The 22,417-nt window shown below is 40.5% G+C and overlaps 1 protein-coding gene across 2 annotated transcripts in view; it reads left to right on the top strand.

The window, feature by feature from the left end:
• ARHGAP5 (Rho GTPase activating protein 5) overlaps positions 1 to 17,205 on the top strand; it is an 84,252-nt gene extending 67,047 nt beyond the window's left edge. For both annotated transcript variants that reach the window (XM_075844695.1, XM_075844696.1), the window contains 4 exons: positions 5,318 to 5,395; positions 11,979 to 12,110; positions 13,534 to 13,639; positions 16,278 to 17,205. In XM_075844695.1, coding sequence (XP_075700810.1) covers positions 5,318 to 5,395; positions 11,979 to 12,110; positions 13,534 to 13,639; positions 16,278 to 16,611 — 650 coding nt within the window. In that variant the 3' untranslated portion in view covers positions 16,612 to 17,205. The remainder of the gene's footprint in view (positions 1 to 5,317; positions 5,396 to 11,978; positions 12,111 to 13,533; positions 13,640 to 16,277) is intronic.
• Positions 17,206 to 22,417: the final 5,212 nt, after the last annotated feature.

Here is a 22,417-nt window from a genome sequence, read left to right as displayed (position 1 = left end):
TATTATAGCTGAATAGGAAAGTGGTTGTGTATTTTTTGTGGTTCCGTGATTGTGGATGCTTATAATTTGAAACCCCTGAAGACACAACCAATTTTAGTTTTTTACATTTTACATTTTTCCAGCGTCTCATTCCAAGAGACATAACTTTTTGTTCTGTACATATATATAAGGACTTTGTTCTTTGCAGGACAAGTTGTAGTTTTTAATGGTACCATATAATCGGGCTGGGCAATAAAATCGAAATAGAATTTATCGCAATTAATCGACGTCCTCTTGCGAATTTTGGTTTTATTATTTTTTCCCGGTTGAAGCTGTATCTTCATCTTCAAGACGCAGATACAGTTGAATCCAATGGTAGAGCAGGGGACTGTTTGGTCCCTGCTCTACCATTCACGAATTATCGCTGGACATGAGGCAGTGACGCCTATCTGCGCCAAGCTGCACAGACCAGAGGAGCCGAGGGACCCGTCGTTGGAACAAAGTTAGGGAAGTATGTATATTATTATTTTTTAGGCAGCTGTGGGGGCATTATACAGCGTGGGGTCAGCTATGAGGGCTTTGTACTGTGTTAGGGCAGTTATAGGGGCATTATTACTGCGTGGAAGTCAGTTATGGGGCATTATACTATGTAGAGGCAACTATGGGGGCATTATACTGTGGGGAGGGCCGTTATGGGGGCATTATACTATGTAAAGGGCAGTTATGGGGGCATTATACTCTGTGGGGGCAACTTAAGGGACAGTATACTATGTGAAGGGCAGTTATGGGGGCATTATACTCTGTGGGGGCAACTTAAGGGACAGTATACTGTGTGGAGGCAGTTATAGGGGCATTATAATGTGTGGGGGCAGCTTTGAGGCATTATACTGTGTGGGGAGCACTATGGGGGCAATATACTGTGTGGGTGCTCTGTCAGGGGGTATATTATATACAGTAGTATACAGCAGGCTCCAGGGATAAATATTAATTTAATGGCGTAGCCTGCAAATAGGTTGTGAGGTAAATAGGTAAATAATAGTTCAATAATCGTAATTGAGGTTACATAGTTACATAGTTACATAGTTACATAGTTAGTACGGCTGAAAAAAGACACATGTCCATCAAGTTCAACCAAGGGAAGGGAAAAGGGAAGGAAAAATTTCTACACATAGGAGCTAATATTTTTTTGTTCTAGGAAATTATCTAACCCTTTTTTAAAGCCATCTACTGTCCCTGCTGTGACCAGCTCCTGCGGTAGGCTATTCCATAAATTCACAGTTCTCACTGTAAAGAAGCCTTGTCGCCTCTGCAGCTTGAACCTTTTTTTCTCCAGACGGAGGGAGTGCCCCCTTGTTTTTTGAGGGGGTTTTACAAGGAACAGGATTTCACCATATTTTTTGTATGTGCCATTAATATATTTATATAAGTTAATCATGTCCCCCCTTAGTCTTCTTTTTTCAAGGCTAAATAGGTTTAATTCTTTCAATCTTTCCTCATAACTTAAATTCTCCATGCCCCTTATTAGCTTCGTTGCTCTTCTTTGTATTTTTTCCAACTCCAGGGCATCCTTTCTATGAACTGGAGCCCAGAACTGAACTGCATATTCTAGATGAGGCCTCACTAATGCTTTGTAAAGTGGCAATATTACATCCCTATCCCGCGAGTCCATGCCTCTTTTAATACACGACAATATCCTGCTGGCCTTTGAAGCAGCTGATTGACACTGCATGCTGTTATTGAGTTTATGATTTACAAGTACACCCAGATCCTTCTCAACAAGTGAATCCGCCAGTGTAGCGCCCCCTAGGACATATGATGCATGCAGGTTGTTGGTACCAAGATGCATAACTTTACATTTATCTACATTAAACTTCATTTGCCAAGTGGACGCCCAAACACTTAGTTTGTTTAAATCTGCCTGTAATTCATGAACATCTTCCATAGTCTGAACTATATTACATAGCTTGGTGTCATCTGCAAAAATAGAAATAGTGCTATTAATCCCTTCCTCTATATCATTAATAAATAAGTTGAATAATAGTGGTCCCAGCACTGAACCCTGGGGTACACCACTTATAACCGGGGACCATTCAGAGAAGGAATCATTGACCACAACCCTCTGGATACGGTCCTTGAGCCAATTCTCAATCCAATTACAAACTATATTTTCTAAACCTATAGTCCTTAATTTACCCATTAGGCGTCTATGGGGGACAGTGTCAAATGCCTTTGCAAAGTCTAAAAACACTAAATCCACAGCGGCCCCTCTGTCTAGACTTCTGCTCACCTCTTCATAAAAACAGATTAGGTTAGTTTGACAACTTCTGTCCTTAGTAAAACCGTGCTGGCTGTCACTTATAATGCTATTTATTGTCACATAATCCTGTATATAGTCCCTCAATAGCCCCTCAAACATTTTCCCCACGATGGATGTTAAGCTTACTGGTCTATAATTACCCGGGGAAGACCTAGAGCCCTTTTTGAAAATAGGCACCACATTTGCCCTGCGCCAGTCCCTTGGCACTATACCAGTCACTAGAGATTCTCTGAATATTATGAAAAGGGGGACAGAAATAACTGAACTAAGCTCTTTAAGAATTCTAGGGTGTAACCCATCTGGTCCCGGAGCCTTGTGCACATTTATTTTATTTAATTTAGTTTGGACCATCTCTACATTCATCCAATTCAGTATATCAACTGATATATTAACAGCACTGGCACCGGCTACATCAGCTGCTCTTTCTTCTGTTGTATATACAGAGCTAAAGAACCCATTTAGTAACTCTGCCTTCTCTTGATCCCCTGTGATCAACTCCCCATTACCATTATCTAGGGGTCCTACATGTTCAGACCTTGGCTTTTTTGCATTTATATGCTTGAAGAATTTTTTAGGATTTGTTTTACTATCCTTGGCCACCTGCCTTTCATTTTGTATTTTTGCTAATTTTATTACATTTTTACAGATTTTATTAAGCTCTTTATATTTTACAAAGGCTACAGCTGTACCCTCAGATTTGTATTTTTTAAATGCCCTTTTTTTGTCATGTATTGCCCCTTTCACAGAAGGTGTAAGCCATGTGGGGTTTAATTTGAGTCGTTTATACTTATTACCTGTAGGAATAAATTTTGCACTATAATAACTCAAAGTAGATTTGAAAATCTCCCATTTATCATTTGTTCCATTATTTGACATTAGTTCTTCCCAGTCTATATCCTGAATTGCAGCCCTCATCCTGGGGAAATTGGCTTTCTTAAAATTAAATGTTTTTGCCCTCCCAGCCTGCGTTTGTTTTTTACAGTATAGGTACAGTGTTCAATTAAATGGGAACTGATTGGCACGCTTCGAGTGGGGGAGGAAGAGATCAGGTGATAGAGGGAGCTCCCACCCTCTAACTGCTCAGATGCCGCGGTTGCTATTGACCGTGGCATTTGAGGGGTTAAAAAGCCAGGATCGGAGTTCTCTCCGATCCCAGTTGTTGCAGACAGGTGTTAGCTGTTTGTAAGAGCCGGCACCCGCGGCCTATGGCGTGTGCTCCGCTACTAATCCTGCACGATTTAGATAGGCACATGCTATTATATTAGCTTTCATTTGATTAGATATAATTGTTTGCTACCAGGGGAAACCATGGGGAATTTAATCACTCCATAGCTGTTTTTCACTAACAGGGCTGTACGACTTTGGCGTTTTTCACAAATAAACACGAAATGTATCGACCACATTTTAACACTAACATAAAATACAATGTTTCACAAGAGAAAAAAATCTCAATCGCATGAAAAAATTAAAAGCATTCCAAAGTTATTACCACATAAAGTGACACGTGTCTGATTTGGAAAAAAATGGTCTGGTCCATAAGGCCAAAACAGGCTGCGTCGTTAAGGGGGTTAACCCAAAGGTTGCTATTATCTGAGGGAAATAATGGGGTCACTTATTATTGTGAGGCACATGGTGTTATGAATTTACTACCTCCACATGCCACACACTAATCGTAAATAACCCCATCATGTACCTCACACATAAGCCCAATGTTGCCCAATATGACTGTGAGGTACTTGATTGGGTTAAATACTATTAATGTGAGGCACATGGAGGCTCAAAATTGATAACACCATGTGCCTCACATCAGAAAATGGAAGGACTTTTTATATATATAATATAATAAAAAACTTTTATTGCCAAAGTATCTTTTTGGTATCTTGAATCGCAATACTGCACGAAGTATCGGTATCTAAGTCTAAATTCTGGTATCGTGACAACCGTAGTACAATTTTTATATATACGTTTTTCAGTTCTGCTTGTTCATTTAGAAAAAGTAAACTTGTCGTTGATAGAAATCGAAGTCCAAAATAGCACCAGAAGCAAATGCCGTAAGGGAGAAAAATATTCACTTCATCGTGAACTTTTCTTGGTTCCTCTTTGCTCCTTATCTTTTGTTTCCAGTTCCTTCAATGTTGAGTCTTAAGTACTTCAGAGTTTATCCAAATTGTGCAGGGGATCATACAATAGACTGTATACTGCTCTTATTAAATTTACTTTATTGCCTGTGGTGTTCTCTAGTGCGATTCCCTCACAAATCCTCTATTAATCATCTGAGTAGCCATTCCTTTAATATTTGCTTGTTGCTGGACAAATCTTAAAGCAGAAGCAACATTTTGACTTTTGTTCTTGAAGTTGCCTGTTTTGTGTGAAGGATTGCTCTGAGCTAGCGCAACGTCTGCGATCACTTAGCTGGCCATCTGCAGAGAAAAGGAAGTTCTGGAAGTAATCCCCAGTGGATCCGCACAACTTCCATCTAGTGAAAGTAAAATGTTGCCTGTGACATCTGGTCCGAGACCGGAAATAACTGTATGATGATATATAATAACCAAGCAATGTGTAGGAGCTTGCTGCATCAGATTTCATCCGTGTGTTTTTCCACTATGAATTGTTTATCATCACTGTATACTACTCTATGTTGATGCAATCACACGTAATTTTTATTTCCAAATTTACACTTTACATGGCATCTGCTGTCTAAAAATATAAGTTTAGGGGAGTTCTATATAACCCTGGTCGAGGGTTGACAAAATATTGAGCTCTTTAGGAGCCTATTGATCTTGTCATTGGCCACTCATCGAGAAGCTTCCAAACACCAATAGACAAGACAATAAAATTGATCAACAGTAGAACATTTCTGTGCACATTGGCTACTGTGCATTGTCCAGCCCGGGCCACAAAGGCATATTATTTGAATGTAAAGTTATATTCTTGCAAGGACTTTTTGTTTACGCTCCTTAACACATCAGGGAGCAGCAGCAGAATTCACGTTTATAATGGTTTCCTTCTGTTTAATTCCAGGACTTGGTACTGAAGGTCTATATCGTGTGAGCGGATACAAAACGGACCAAGATAATATTCAAAAGCAGTTTGATCTGGGTGAGTAGTTGCCATTGTTTTTAGGTATTGAATAGTTTCATGCTTCCCAAGTTACTATACCCGTTTACAAAACATTCATTTACTCTAACATTGTCCCACATTTCTGGCTCTTAATAAAATTGGTGCATTTTGAGCTGTCCTCAGGTCAGAAAATAACATCTAGATTTGCGCCAAGGTTTGTGCCATGCAATGGCTTTAGTATTAATAAATCTGACTTATCCCCTTCCCGCCCAATCACGTACAGTTACGTCACCCGCGCTAATGTGTTAGTGCCTGCTCACGTAACTGTACTTGATGGAGACTGAGCCCCCGCCATCACCAGCTGGTGTCCGCTGTATATTACCGCTGACATCCCGCTGTAATGGCCAGGACCGGAGCTAGGCTCCGATCCTGCTGGTGCTAGTCTCCGATCCTGCCGATTAACCCCTTAGATGAAGCGATCAAGCAATTGCTGCATCTAGGTGGTTTCTATGCTGTCTGCATCCCTGCGCCGTTGTCGCCGGGATGCCGGTGCTTGCAACAGAAGCGGAGCCTGCACCATGATCCGTGGATGTCAGCTGTTCGTTAGACCTGACATCCTGACGTAACAGCCAGGATCGGAGCTAGCCTCCAATCCGGCTGATTAACCCCTTAGATGCAGCGAACAAAAGCAATCGCTGCATCTAGGTGGTTAGATCGCAGCCGATGGTTGCTATGGCAACCATACCCACCCGCGTTGTTGCCGATGGTTGCTATGGCATCCGTAGGCCTAACAATGGCAGCCTAGTACGGGCACGAAAATTGCATAACGGTGGAAAATTGCAATTTTCACTTTGCACCATCCGCTAAACTTTCATTTACAATAAATTAAAAAAAAGCCCTGTGGGGTCAAAATGCTGACTACAACCCTTAAAAAATGCCTTGAGAGGTGCAGTTTCCAAAATAGGTCACTACTTGGGGGTTTGTTTTACTGTTTGACCCCAAAGCCCTGCAATTGTGGGCCAATGCTGCGAAAATCACCAAAATGAGCCTTAAATGCGCATTGTGCTCTTTTACTCCTAAGCCCTGTCATATGTCCAGGCAAATTATAAATGCCTTGAGGGGTGTAGTTTCAAAAATGGGGTCACTTCTCAGGGTTTTCCACTGTACTCTAGTACCTAAGGGAGCTCTGCAAACGCGACATTGCGCCTGTACACCAGTCCAGCAAAATCTGCGCTCTAAAAGCCAAATGGCACTCCTGTTTTGAGCTCTGCCATGTGCCAAACAGCAGTTTAGGGCCACACATGGGGTATTGCCATACTTAGGAGAAAAAACACCACACAATTTGTTACTCAATTTCTCCCATTACCCCTCGTGAAACTAAAAAATTGTGAGCTAAATCTATGTATTTTTGGAAAAAAAAATAATTTTCATTTTCGCTACCTAATTCTAATAAAATTTATGAAACACCTGTGTGGTCAAAATGCTCACTACACCCCTAAATGAATGCCCTGAGAGGTGTAGTTTCCAAAATGGAGTTACTTCTCAGGGGTTTCTACTGTACTGGTAGCACAGGAGCTCTGCAAATGCAACATGGCGCCTAAAAACCAATCAAGCAAAGTCTGCATGCCAAGTAGCGCTCCTGCCATTCTAAGCCCTGCCGTGTGTCCAAACAGAAGTTTATGACCACATATGAGGTATTACTGTACTAAGGGAGAAATTGCTTTGCAAATGTTGGGTTTCTTTTTCTCCTTTTCCCTGTAAAAATGTGAAAATTCTATGTTTTTTCAGAGATTTTTATCCTCAGACTAATTCCAATAAATTCAGCAAAAAAACCTGTGTTGTCAAAATGCTAACTATACCCCTAGAAAAATGCCTTGACTGGTGTACTTTCTAAAATGTGGTCACTTTTGGGGGGTTTCCACTGTTTTGGTCCCTCCAGTGCGTTGCAAACGCAGCATGGCACCGAAAACCATTCCAGCAAAATCTGTGCTCCAAAATCCAAATGGTGCGCCTTCCCCACTGTACCCTGCTGTGGGTCCAAACAACAGTTTATTACCACATATGGGGTATTGCCCTAATCAGGAGAAATTGCTTTACAAATTTTGGGGAGCTTTTTCTCCTTTTATTCCTTGTAAAAATTAGAAAATTCTATGTTTTTTCAGAGAAAAGGTAGATTTTCATCCTCACAGACTAATTCAAATAAATTTAACAAAAAAACCTATCGGTTCAAAATGCTAACTATAGCCCTAGATACATTCCTTGAGGGGTGTGGTTTCCAAAATAGGGTCACTTTTGGGGGGTTTCCACAGTTTTGGCACTACAAGACCTCTTCAAACCTGACATGATTTATATATTAAAAAAAAAGAAACAAGGAGGCACCAAAATCCACTAGGTGCTCCTTTGCTCCTGAGGCCGATGTTTCAGTCCATTAGGACACAGGGGCCACATGTGGGGTATTTCTAAAACCTGTAGAATCTGGGCAATAAATATTGAGTTGTGTTTCTCTGGTAAAACCTTTGTTACTTTTTTCTGTATTACAAATTAATTTCAGTAAAAAAAATTTATTTGTAAATGTCAACTCTACTTTGCTTTAATTCCTGTGAAGGGTTAAAACACTTTCTGAATGCTGTTTTGTATACTTTGAGGGGGTGCAGTTTTTAAAATGGGGTGTTTTTTTTAAGGTGTTCAAATATATGGTCCCCTGAAAGCCACTTCAGAATTGAACTGGTCCCTAAAAAGAAAGCCTTTTGAAATTTTCTTAAAAATGTGAGAAATTGCTTCTAAAGTTCTAAGCCTTGTAACGTCCTAGAAAAATAAAAGGACGTTCAAAAAAACGATGCAAACATAAAGTAGACATATGGGAAATGTTAACTGGTAACTATTTTGGGTTTTACAAGCAGATCCATTTAAATTTCCAAAAATCATAATTATCGCAAATTTTCTCTAAATTTTGGCGTTTTTCACATATAAGCAATGAATTTATCGACCAAATCTTTTCACTAACATAAAGTACAACATGTCACAAGAAAACGGTCTTTGTAATGCTTTTACCTATCCAAGCGATTCAAAGTTATTACCACATAAAGTGACAAATGTCAGATTTGAAAAAAATGGGGCTGGTCCTGAAGGCCAAAATGAGCTTGGTCCTGAAGGGGTTAATAAAGCTTCCTCTGGTCTAGTATCTTTCAGGCTGATTTCCAAACTTTTATTTCAGCATCACCTGAAAGCTCAACCTTTATCAGATGTCCGTATCCGGTCTGAAGTAACATTGTCTTGCTTTTGGATTAGATACGTAAAACGTTGATAGTTAAGACGACTTTCACACAGCAGAATTTTGGTCAGTATTTTGCTTTTAGTATTTGGTAGACAAAACCAAGGAGGGACATGAGCAGAAAATATATATTGGAAAGGTTTGCACATCTCCTGTGTTTTGGACCCACTCCTGGTTTTGACTTTCAAATACTGAGTTTATCTAATTAAAGTCACCCTAGTTCTGCTTATAACAGAACAACAAGATTTTTGTCTGGAATGAATTTGGATCTTAGAGTCGATTATCAAATATATTTGTAGTGATTTGAGAATGACTCACACCTAAAGCTGCCACGTTTGGTGAGTGTATAATGAACAATTGCTCTCTTGACTCAGGATTTCTTGCCTCAATGGATGATTCCCGACAGACTTCCCATCAAACTATTAACCCAGACACTGCCTGAGTTCCCAGCTAACATTGTGGCCACATATTCATCATACTAAATATAACTTCATATATATAGGTGTATAAAGATAGGAAACCCGTGAAGTCACAGATCGGTGCTGCAGTCCCGCGCAGCTGACGCTCTGCTTGGGGACTCCAGCAATAGGCAATGTGACAGCCCCTTGCAGTCATGCGATTGATAACACGCTGACACGAACAGCACAGGACGCAAGCCCTCCGGGTTTTAACCGCACAATTTAGTAATGAATTTTAAATTAAAGTACATTAATAAGTGACTACTTTTTACATAAAATGCAGTGCGTTCATATTTTTTGGTCCCCAGATAACCCCTTTAAATGTAGGATTGCTTTTTTCCTACGTGCTTTGAAGACCTAGTATTTTTCTGCCTTCCACTGGTTTGTGCAGGTCTTTAGATAACGTTTTTCCTCTCATTTGACCCCTTCCCGCATGTTAACCCCTTAATGACCAGCCTATTTTAGACGTTAATGACCAAGCCATTTTTTAAGTTTTTCCATCGACTCATTCAAAGAGCTATACACTTTTTATTTTTGCGTCGACATAGCTGTATAAGGTCTTGTTTTTTGCAGGACAAGTTGTAATTTTTAATAGCACCATTGTGGGGTATATAGAATTTATTCATTAACTTTTATTAACTTTATTTTGGGGGGGAATAGAAAAAAAACAGCAATTTCGTGTCACTTTTTTGCGTCCTAAATTTACGCCGTTTACCGTGTGGTATAAATAACACTAACATTATTCAGCGGGTTGTTGCGATTGCAACGATACCAAATTTGTATAGTTTTTGTATGTTTTACTACTTTTACACAGTGAAAACACATTTTTTTTCAAAATTATTTGTTTTTTATGTCTCCATATTTGAAGAGCCGTAACGTTTATATTTTTTCGCTGATGCACTTGTAGGAGGGCTTTTTTTTTGCGGGACGACTTGTAGTTTTTATCGGTACCATTTTGGAGTAGATGCGACTTTTTGGTAACTTTTTATCTAATTTTTTTTTTAAGGCTGGATTCAAAGAAAACAGCAATTTTTGCATGGTTTTTTATTTTATTTTTTACGACGTTCACCGTGCGGGTTAAATGATGTAATAACTTTATAGTTGGGGTCGTTACGGACGCGGCGATACCAAATATGTGTAACTTTTTTTACTTTATTTTGTTTGTTAATAATAAAGCGGTTTGTAAGGGAGAAAAAGTGTGTTTCACTTTTTTTTTTTTTTTTTTTTCACTTTTTATTAAACTTCTTTTTTTAACTTTTTTACTAGTCCCGCTATGGGACTTCACAATGCGATTATCCGATCCATACTTCTGTATTGCAGTGTATTATGCCTGTCCATGTAAAACGGACAGGCATCTGCTAGGACATGCCTCCGGCATGAACTAGCAGGCATTCATTACAAGCAGACCTGGGGGCCTTTATTAGGCCCCCGGCTGGCATCGGAGACACTCGGCGATCTTATCGCCGGGTGTCAGTGAGATGAGAGGGAGCTCCCTCCAAAACCACTCCGATGCGGTGCACGCTATTGTGCACCGCATCTGAAGGGTTGAACAAGTGAGATCGATATAAATATCGATCTCACACATTCGAGCAGGGACGCCCCCAGCCCTTAGCTACCTCTGGCAGCTGAGAGCAGGGAGATTTGACCGCTCCCTGCTCTGTTTACTTATTCCGATGCAGCGACGTAAAAAGTCTATGGCATCGGAATAAAGCCCGTTAGTGACCGACGTAAAAACACTATGGGCCAGTCACTAACGGGTTAAGTTACCATTATGTCCTCCTTGCGTTTTTTTGGCTTCAATAGGACGTAATGATACTTGGGATCACTGTGATCTTACCGACCCATAGAAAAAGTGAACATGTTATTTATACCGCATGGTGAACAGCAGTAATATTAAAAAGAAAAAAACACCCTAAAATTGTGCCATTAAAAAATACAAATCATTCCACAAAAAATAACTCCTCCTACCACTACATCGACAGAAAAATATGAAGATTATTGCTTTCAAAATGCAGCGACACAAAAACGAAGACATTCTGGCGGTCCTGTAACCCCAAAATAGGCTCGTGCTAGGGTTCAAAGGAACATAAAACCTGCGGTTTAAAGATGTCATAAAGTTGTGGTCATGGGGGCAGTTTTCGGGCCTTCCTGTCAGTAATCCCATTAAGAACAATACTTTGAATTCAATGTCACAACAAATGGCGATAGGAGAGACTTCCGGTATAGCGAATAGGAGAGACTTCCGGTATAGCGAATAGGAGAGACTTCCGGTATAGCGAATAGGAGAGACTTCCGGTATAGCGAATAGGAGAGACTTCCGGTATAGCGAATAGTGTTTGTTTTGTTAGCCATTTTATACAATGATCGGCGTAGATTGAGATGTACAGGGGATGGTGGGATTGTTTCTTTCTCTGCTATTCTAGCCATCCTTGGATTCTCTTGAGTCTGTGGACCTTGAGCGGTTTCTTGCATAAAATGGATTTCTAAGCTTCAAAACGGGAGTCTAACATTAGAAAAAGATGGATGTTTTCTTCCAAAAAAACAGCACCACTCTTGTCCATGAGCTGTGCCTGGTATTGTGACTCGGTCCCATCCAGCTGAATGAGACTGAGCTGCCATACCAGACACAGCCCATGGATAAGAGTGAAGGTGTTTTCTGGAAGAAAGCAGCCATGTTATTCCAAACTCATACAATACTTTACGTTGGGCCTATTATTGATGTCTGAGTAAGTGTTTTGTTATTGCTACGGTCATCGACTGAGAATATCCTTCCTCGGTCAAAGTAAAACTGGAATATTCATAGAATATTGTTCTGTTTATAGCAAAATCGTTGCAACATTTATTGATTTCTACATGTTTCTCTGCTTAAAAGGATGTCTAATCTGTATTGCAGATAACAATTTGAACTTGGCTTCAATGGAGGTGAATGTAAACGCTGTGGCTGGGGCTCTCAAAGCATTTTTTGCTGATCTTCCAGCCCCTCTAATACCATATAATCATCACCCAGACCTTCTGGATGCTTCGAGTAAGTAGAATTGTCACTCGTGTCGACCTTCTACTGGTTGGTGGCTTGTTGATAGATGCTGTTTAGTACTCGCACAGTTATTAGATTATGCTCAAACATTGTGCAATATTGGGAGAGAAAAATATTAAATAAGAACATACAGTAAGGCTATGGCCAGATGCTTTCCCCTGCAGTTCTTGCCAAATCCGCAAGTGTTGCATGCCTGTTTCGCTACAGATTTTGCACTAGTTTCACCCTCTCCAATGCAAAATCGGCGTCAAAAATTTTAAATCTGAGGTGAATATCAGCAGCTTTCTGTGAATTCAGTGTGGGTAGGATTTTAAAAACTGTATTGCACTGTAAATTGTAACATTTTTGGTGCCACATTTCCGCAACATCTGAACTCATGCTTTACGTTCTTTCCCAGCATCAATGGGACCTGAGGTGGCGAGTTATCAGATATTCTAGATTATCAGATGGCTATAGAATATAAACTATATAAAGGGTAGAAAACTTGCAGGAAACCAGCCCAAAATAAATCTATCCTAAGGCTAGGTTCAGGTGAAGCTGAAACATTTTGATATTTGTAGTGATATGGAGCAATATGGCACTTTTTGAGGCCCCAAAACTACCACTGTGTTTAGTGGATCTTTTATGACTAAAGTAATTGCTCCAATGATGGTTCATGTTAAAACGCACGTCGACCTAAAAATACACAACACAAAAAAAAGAAACGCTTACCACAGCAATTGTCCTCTTATGTCAAGTTTTTAAGACTTCTGTTTAGCCATTCTTGGTTATATCCATTATATACCTTATTGGCTTAATAGCCACTATTACAGTTTCTACAGGGGCACTTACCTTTATTTCCAAACCCCTTAAGGACAAGAGATTCATAGCCACTATCTATTGTTAACGCCCTATAGTATAAGGCCCCATGCACACGACCGTATAAAATCTCTGTAATTGCGGACCGTAATACGATCCGCAATTACGAACCCATTCAGTTCTGTTGGCCGCGGACACCTTTCCGTATCGCTACGGATAGGTGTCCGTGCCGTAGCACTGTGCCGGGAATTATGGAGCATGTCCTATTTTACGGGCTGTGCTCCAATACTTTGTATAGGAGAACGGCCCGAAAAAGCGGGCTATCGGCGGCCGGCCGTGGTGTTATGGGTTATGGGCACGGCCATGTGCATGAGGCCTTAAGCTTTCCTATTTCATTTAAATTGTGAGCCCATGTTTGTATAGCACTGCAAAATGTTTGCTTTATAAGCAATAATAACTAAATTTCCAGAATCGGTTATAACAAAGTCTTGGTTTAATAGCGTTTTCAGTAACTTGACAAAAGAAGAAAAATTTAAGTATGCAATATTTGTATCATCTTTCAAGAGAAGACCGCAAAGAACATGCTCTGTCTAAGAAAACTGTTCTCCACTTGCAGAAATCCAGGACAAGATTGAGCGGCTTCATGTTTTGAAGAATATTTTACGAAATTTCCCTCCTTTCAATTATGAAGTCTTGAAATACATTATTACTCATTTGAACAGGTGAGTGTGTATATATTTGTGTGTGTGTTCCAATGAATTAGAATATTATCAAAAAGTTTATTTCAGGAATTCAATTCAAAAAGTGAAACTCATATTATATAGATTCATTACACACAGAGTGATCTATTTCCAGCGTTTTTCTCTTTTTAATGTTGATGATTGTGGTAACGGTTAATGAAAACCCAAAATGTTGTGTCTGAAAATTAGAATATTATATAAGACCAATTTCAAAAATGATTTTTAATACCCAAATGTTGGCCTACTGAAAAGTATGTACAGTATATGCAGTCAATACTTGGTCGTGGCTCCTTTTGCATGAATTACTGCATCAATGCGGCGTGGCATGGAGGCGATCAGCCTGTGGCATTGCTGAGGTGTTAATGCGGTGTGGCATGGAGGCGATCAGCCTGTTGCACTGCTGAGGTGTTATAGAAGCCCAGGTTGCTTTGATAGCGGCCTTGGCCTTCAGCTCGCCTACCAATACCTAACCTCTAGTCCTTTTATTCTAGTTAAATTCATGACAAATTACATACGTCCTTGGTGAATGGGTTAAAAAATAAATATTCACATGATATCGCAGAATGCTCTCTTTTTTAAGGCTTAACCCCTTAGTGACCAACAATACGCCTTTGCACTATGGGGCCTTGGGCTAGGCCGCCGCCTTTTCACTGCAGCCTAGTCTAAGTCTTGCACGGGTGTCCCTTGCAGGCTTGAGCGGGTACTCGGCTGTCTGATGACTTACTCTGATTGCGTCCGTTTAACTCCTTAAAATCTGTGGTCAATAGCGACCGCAGCATTTAAGTCATTTACAGATTGAGGGAGCTCCCTCTCTCACCTGTCGGCGACCCGCCAATGCATTCTCGGGCCCCTGATGGGGTGCCATGGTAGCCGGGGACCTAACAAAGGCCAGAGGCATGTCCTAGCAGATTGCCTGTCAGTTTTAGGCTGGATTCACACGAGTATGTTCGGTACGTAAAGGACGGAACATATTTTGGCCCCAAGTCCCGGACCGAACACACTGCAGGGAGCCGGGCTCCTAGCATCATAGTTATGTACGACGCTAGGAGTCCCTGCCTCTCCGTGGAACTACTGTCCCGTACTGAAAACATGATTACAGTATGGGACAGTTGTCCCATACTGTCTAAAATAGGCTGGTCACTAAGGGGTTAAAGCAGCGCTGTGCCATGGGAGTCCGCTTGGCAAGGGTCCGTTTTTAACAGCAATCACAAGGATTGATTCCTGAAAAACGTCAGTTTAAAAAATGATCCATTGAGTTCTATGTGGGCCGTCTGCCAGTGAAAACAGGACATGTCATATTTTTTTGATGGCAAGTATTCATGGGGCGTTAAACTAACGGCCTTGTGAATACAGCCATAGAACTACATTGCTCTGAAAACGGGCGTGTGAAAACGTCAGTTTTTCACTGTCGTGTGAACGAGGGCTAAAACTTTTAGGCACAAACATGGATTTATATGCATTTTTTGCTAAATGTTATGCCATGTTGCAAAATTGCATAAAGGAGCCCATGAGTGTAAAGGGCTGGGTGTTCCAGAAAAGATATAATCCTCAAGTTTGTCAGACTGAGGCAAGCGCTGCCGGTATCAGTGTTTTATCAGAAATGTCCGCTGCACAGGGAATGACTCTGCTTCCAGTGCTGCAGAATTCACCTTTCAGATGAGACATGTTTGCAAATACTGACTGATACATAATTCCTGTAACACACCCAGATAAAAACTGTGACACATAATAAGTCTGTCTAAATGGTAACTTGGATTCATGACTAGCAAAGCTTTCTACACAGTCATGTCATATAATCATGCAATGCAAAGCGCAATATCCAGTGACTATTAGCCATGGAGTACTCCTAGAAATTGTCAAAGCCATTGATAAAGTGATTCAACTGCTCTATTCCCCCTAACTATTATACAAAGTCCTTCCTATTGCTATATATTCCTATATGCCAGCTAGCTGGAGCATACATATGTCCCCTTATGTTCTTTATTGTTGCATAGACCAGGCTATGTATTTTGTTAGGCGAAGCCAGCCCAAATAGACCTTTATAGTCTATCACAGTCCACTTAGGTTATAAAGATGAAAAAGTAGTATGCCCACGTGGAAAAGTTTTTTTAATTTTCTCACTCCATGGAAAACCATCATTTAAAAGGACACTCCGTGTAAAATATGAAAAACTTTTTTGCATTGCAGAAGTTTTTTAAAAGCCTCGTTGGCTTAGTGGTTGCCTTGCAGAACTGCAGTCCTGGGTTTAAATCCAACTAAGCACAATGTCTGTATCGAGTTTGTTCTACCCGTGTTTACGTGGGTTTCCTCCCAAAGCAGAAAAACATACTGATAGGTTAATTGATGCCCTATATAAATAACTGTAGTGTATGTGTGTGTCTGAGATAGGAAAATTAGTATGTAAGCCCCACTGGGGACAGGTAGCGTTGCAGAATATGGTAGCAAGAAGAAATAAATAAAATACTTTAACTTGAATGAAGATACTATCCGCTCTGACTACTGATGTTCGTAATTTGTGGAACATATATAGCAATTTTTTTTAACAATGGGTTTTAAAAAGTGGCTTTTAAAAGGATCTATTGGTGAATCCTATATTTTTCCTTCTGTTTTTTTATCTTAGGGTTAGTCAACACAACAAGACAAACCTGATGACTGCAGATAACCTTTCAATTTGCTTCTGGCCTACTCTTATGCGCCCAGACTTTGAGAACAAGGAGTTTTTCTCTACCACTAAGAACCACCAATCTGTCATAGAAAACTTCATTCAGCAGTGCCCGTTTTTCTTTTATGAGGGTGAAATTGTCGACTCTCCAAGCGTCACCAGCTCTCCTTCAGCTCAGCACTCCAGTCCGGGTCAGCTGGCACCACCTTTAGTCCCTCTGCAGTTACCTCCTCCTCTTCAACCACAGCTACTACAGCCCACACTGCAAGCTGATCCCTTGGGTATCATATAACTGGGCACTGCTTCGTACTGTTTTATTTAAGATCCCCAGGTCCTCACTGGAAAACCGTGATACAGGAAAAAGACTAACTTCACCTGTAATAAAATCTTAATGACACAGATGGATCTGACTACTTTTAGCTCTCATTTCTTGTTTGTATTTTTTAAAACCCTTTGGAACGTCTAGAAAGAGATCGATCTGTGGCAGACCTTGTTTGTGAATTTTGCTGCTGCATGGAACTTCTATATAAATACTATACACTTCTTCAAGTGTCCGGAAGATCGTTCTCAGAAGAGAGGATTAAACACAGAATAAACAAAATGGTTCTTTTCTATAGAAAATCTAATTCAATTTACAGAAATAAATCATTTATGAAGCATTAGTGCTTTCACAGCCCGTCTAAAGGCTGAGATTTATTTTGGTGTCAAAGCATCCGTGGTGTGCAGACGTGGGCATGTGTGGGTGCGTGTGGGAGCCTGGCAGTGGGGTGGATTCTTTGTTGGCGGTGCTTGGAATGGAGCTAATCTTGTAAATGATACAAAGTAATAATTGTATGTACATACATAAATGTTTACATATTTGAGGAATAAACATCCATCCATTGAAGCAATGTTTTGTTATACATGAGGGAGTGGGTCTGCATGAACGCTAGTGTTCCTTAACTGGGCACTGTTGATATTTGAAGCCATTGTGACTACAATTCCAGGTGACATAATGATTGAGCCAAAATGAAAAATTTCACATTGCTCGAGAAACCGTACATGTAGTAAGTGTGTGAAGTCTTTGTCTTCTTTCATTGAAGTCCAGGCTGAAGTCCCGCAGGTTGCTGACCCCTGATGTATTGAGACACATTCCGCTTATACATGTACATAGAGATAGACAAACCGAGCCCATGCTGTACACTGGCCATGTACTCGCATCAAGGAGTGCGGGGAATTGTACTTCTGTGGAGATACTCGGTCCTGGTAGGTCAGTACCTATATATTTTCTGTTTGTAAAAATTAGAGCTCACAGCCTGGATTAAAAGTTCTTAAAGGATCACTCCAGACAAAACTGATACTTATTATGTTTAGTGCAGAGCCTGAGGGGGTGGTGCATTATACTGGGATTTTCTCTTTCAATCCTTGAAAGGTTCAGCACTTTCGACCCCTGGGTATAAAGGTATGTTCACACGCAGTGACCAAAAACATCTGAAAATACGGAGCTCTTTTCAAGCGAAAACAGCTCCTGATTTTCAGACTTTTTTTTTTGTAGCAACTCTTGTTTTTCGAGGCGTATTTTACGGCCGTTATTGGAGCTGTTTTTCAATGGAGTCAATGAAAAACGTCCCAAGAAGTGACATGCACTTCTTTTTCGTGGGCGTCTTTTTACGTGCCGTATTTTGACAGCGACGCGTAAAAAATGACACCTCGTGGGAGCAGAGCACCGTAAAACCCATTGAACGCAATGGGCAGATGTTTGTAGGCGTATTAGGGGCGTTTTTCAGGCATAATTCGAGGCGTAAAATGCCCGCATTATGTCTGAACATACCCTAACAGTATATATGTTTTGTCAGTAGTCTTTTTAATTTTGCCAAGATCTTCACCTCTTCTGTTACTCTGTCAATTGGTAGGCAATTTTATTTTTTTCATTCGTAGGCCATGCTGGTAATAGTGGCCTATACAACTCTCTACCTCTTGTCCATGACTGGTTTACTCGCACATCACTTCTCCTGGTATAGGTCATGCTCCACTCCTTGGTTCCAAGGCTCAGTGAATGACTTTACCAGGCAGAGCTCCATTCAGCATTTTAGATCGATGATAAATCTAAAATCTAGTGTCAAAAAGAAAGCACTGTGATATTTTGTGAATTAAGAGATCCTGTTCATGCTAGTACAGGGTTTTCTAGGGTTAAAGACAAGCAGACCAGCAAGCTGACCCTCCCACACCCGGAGAACAGCAGCTGCAGCTTCCAGTAGGAGAAAAAATAAAGTGCTGAAAAGGTAAACGTGGTTTATTATACATCATTGATGATCAAACAGAGCACATTGAGGAACGTAGTCTTCCCAGAAGACCGTGTGCCTGGCATTCTTCTATGCGTTTATGTTGAAAACTAACCGCTGCTGCTGCTTTTCACATTATGCAAAATTATGTAGAGAACTGTTTCTTTCCTGGTAATCTCTTCGTCTTGAGCAAATGCACAACATATATCATGCTTTTACTACCAAATCTTCTAACTTTAACTCTTTTGCAGTATTTTACTTTGTTCTGCATAGACTTGAATAAATGCATTTGAATTATTCCTTCTGAGCAAACATTTAATGTAGAAGACTGAAGAAAAACTAGGAGGTAGAACCAGAAAGGCCCCTTGGAAGCCTTGGTGCTGCAACACAGTTTAGGAAGTGTTCATACAGCGCAGTTTGGTGTCGTTTTTATGCCTTTTTGCCAAACCTAAAGGAAGCAAAAGGATAAAGGGAAGACCAATTTCCAAAAAAGCAAGTTTTTTTTTAAAATTTAATTTATTTTGTTTTAGTTATTAGGGCAGTTTATCCAATCCGACTGATCCATTTTGTTTAGGCAAAAAGCAAATTCTCAGCTTTTAAAAAAAAAAATGCCACCGTAAGAATAATGGGGCAGATTTATTGATACTGTAACGTAAAGACAGCGTGAAGGAGACAGGATGAAGATGTCAAATTTATTACAGAGCCGCAGGCTGTGAGATATATTTGGCACATCTTGGAAGACATGTAAGACTTTTCTTGCTAATTTACCCCCCTCTTGCTCGGCTTACTTTAGACCTTTCCTAGACCCTTTTTAAAAGTTTTGAGGTGCAAAAAGTGTATCGAATACCTAATCTGGTGCACAGCATGAACGCCTTTTTTTTTTTTTTTTCTTCTTTTAATGCAATTTGCCCCAGAATTCTGATTAATTTGCCATAGTAAATCTGCCCTAACTGTCTCACAAAAGCTAGAAAACCAGGTCTGTATCTCCCCAGGGATATGGATACCTGCACACATAATCTCTACAAGAAAATATGTATAATGTCTTGCAAAGTGGCATTTACATGGTTACAACCTAAATAAGTGGTTCGAAACATGACTTTCATTCACACGTTTCTGTCCTCTGTGCCTCGTCTGCACCAAGCAGGATGATTGGTTAGTAATATGAAGTACTGTGAATATAACCAAACTGGACCAATTCATTTCACGGCCCTAAGAATCATTCTGCTTTTGTGCATGTGCTGTTGAGCACTAAAAACGCATTTGGCTTCGCTCAGAGATTTCTGTGACATTCTAAGAAAATGGCCATTCGAATCATTTGCAGTTTGCTTAGTATGTTATTTCAGGCTTTCAGTAACCGAAATCTACGAGCTGTGTTCGACATTCATTTCACGTTTAGGGTGTTTTTTTACGTGTACAACGGGAAAATACGCCCAATTTATGCTATTGTATGCCGTACAGTTGCATGCGTCGCTTATAGGCCACTGTTGTAAAAACACATACTGTACCGCACGGTATGCATTTTGGTTTTTTTTGCTTGATGGTATAGTAAAGCGCATAAGTGCATATACCAGCCTGACAGATGCCAAAAGGACATTCTTTTGGCATCTGTAGTTGTCTGTGAACACATTTGAGTATGCGGCCAGGAGCACTTTGCAGTGCTAATCCTGTCTGTTTAGCCCCTAAATGCTGTGGTCAATGGTGACCATGGCATCTAAGAGGTTAGATGGAGGGGATTAACTTTGTCACTCACCACATCGGTGACACTTGCGTGGTGCGGATAGGAATACAAAGATGGCCTTCGTTATAGAAACCCATCAGGCCCTGACATGCATAATATAGAAGTATTGCAGTGTGTTCTTTTAGTGATCAAGCCATCCATAGTGGGACTAAATCAAAATGTAAAAAAAAAACACAATTTTTTTCCATTACAAAATGCTTTATTATGTGAAAGTATAAAAATAAGTTAAATATCGCCATAACCTGTACTGTAAAACTAACGCGTTATTTATCCGTCACATTGAGTGCCATAAAAGCAATGCCAGATTTGCTGTTTTATGTTTATTCCGCCTCCCCAAAAAAATGGAATAAAAAGTATAATTTACCTTTTTAAGGGCTTATTCAGACATACGTAAAATACGTCTGTGCAACGCTCGTGATTTTCACGCCCCTCGCACGGACCTATGTTAGTCTATGGGGCCGTGCAGACAGACAGTGATTTTTGCGCAGCGTGAGTCCGCTGCGTAAAACTCACGACCTGTCCGTTCTTTGTGCGTATTTCGTGCATCACGCACCCATTGAAGTCAATGGGTGCGTGAAAACCACGCATGGCACACGGAAGCACTTCCGTGGGACGCACGTGATTCGCGCAACAGCAGTGAAAAGTATGAATGAAAACAAAAGCACCACGTGCTTTTCTGTTTACAAACATACAAACGGAGTGTCATAATGATGGCGGCTGCGCGAAAAGCACGCAGCCGCGCACCATATGATCATGACACACGGAGCTGTTAAGTGCCTTTTGCGCTCGTGTGAATCCGGTCTAAATGTTATCAATGAACTGCAGCTCGTCCCAAAAAAAAAAAAACAAGCCCTCACACGGCTCCGAAAAACTGAAAAAGTTAAATGTAAATTAAATTCTCTCAGTATATGTAAGCACAAAAAAAATGCTTTTTTCAAATGTTTTTTATTGTGCAAAAGTGGTAAAACGTAAAAAAAATTACTATATTAACTTTGGTATCTCCGTAATTGTAACAACCCGCAGTAAAGTTACTTATGCCACAGAGTGAACTCCATAGAAGCAAATCGCAAAAAAACTTGCGGTATAGGTTTTTTCCATGCCTTTCCAAAATAAATCCAAAAATGTTTTCTATACATTATATGTACCCCAAAATGGTTGCATTAAAAAACGCAAACCCTCCTACGGCTAGGTCAACAAAAATTTTTAAGGCCTTCCACGCGCGTAGTTCACGCCCGTGATTTGCGCGTGAAAATCATGTAAGGCAATGGGGACATTCAGATATTCTGTGTTTTTCACGCAGCATGTGTCCGCTGCGTGAAACTCACTGCATGTCCTATACTTGAGCGTTTTTTGCGCATCACGAACCCAATGGGTGCGTGAAAATCACGCGCAGCACACGGACGCACTTCCGTGTGCTGCGCGTGTTTCGCGCAACAGTAGATCAAGAAATGAAGGGAAAAATAAAACCCACTCCATTTTTTTTTTTCCACGCAGCCACGCACCAAACTGAAGACAAATGGAACTGCAATGTGCAAAAAACGCACACGTTCGTGTGAATTTCACCTTTAAAGTTATGGCTTTTGTGGAAAATCAGCAGTGTATTCTAGTAGCCACAAAGTGGATGGGATTTGAACAAATCTCATCTACACGCTGCATAAAAAAAACTGACGAAAAAACATTTAAAAATATCACACTGCGGGTCAATTTATAGTGCAGAATTAATGGTTTTCTGTTATTGGTTTTCTCCATTGAGTTCAAAGGGGAGGTAAAACCCGCAACAAAAAGCAGATTGTTGCAATTTTTGCGGTGGAACAGCTGCGCTTACAACGCAAAGATCGCAATTAAAAAAAATATCTCCTACCCCGATCTCTCTGCTCCTGCGACCAGCCCAGCCTCCAGGGATGACGTTTCTTTCCATGTGACTGCTGCAGCCAATCACTAGCTGCAGCGGTGACATGGGATGAAACGTCATCCCAAGAGGCTGGGCTGCAGGACGTCAGGGATGCGTCGCCATAGTTATGGCCGGGGGAAGTATTTTAATTTATTTTTTAATTCTAGCTCCGCTTTCTGCAGCGGAAATTCCGCCCGACAAACTGCAC

This window comes from Rhinoderma darwinii, chromosome 12 (assembly GCF_050947455.1).
Source record: "Rhinoderma darwinii isolate aRhiDar2 chromosome 12, aRhiDar2.hap1, whole genome shotgun sequence".
Classification (NCBI taxonomy): Eukaryota; Metazoa; Chordata; class Amphibia; order Anura; family Rhinodermatidae; genus Rhinoderma; species Rhinoderma darwinii.
The sequence above is the reverse complement of the archived record's forward strand: the minus strand, read 5'-3'. Positions and strand labels throughout refer to the sequence as shown.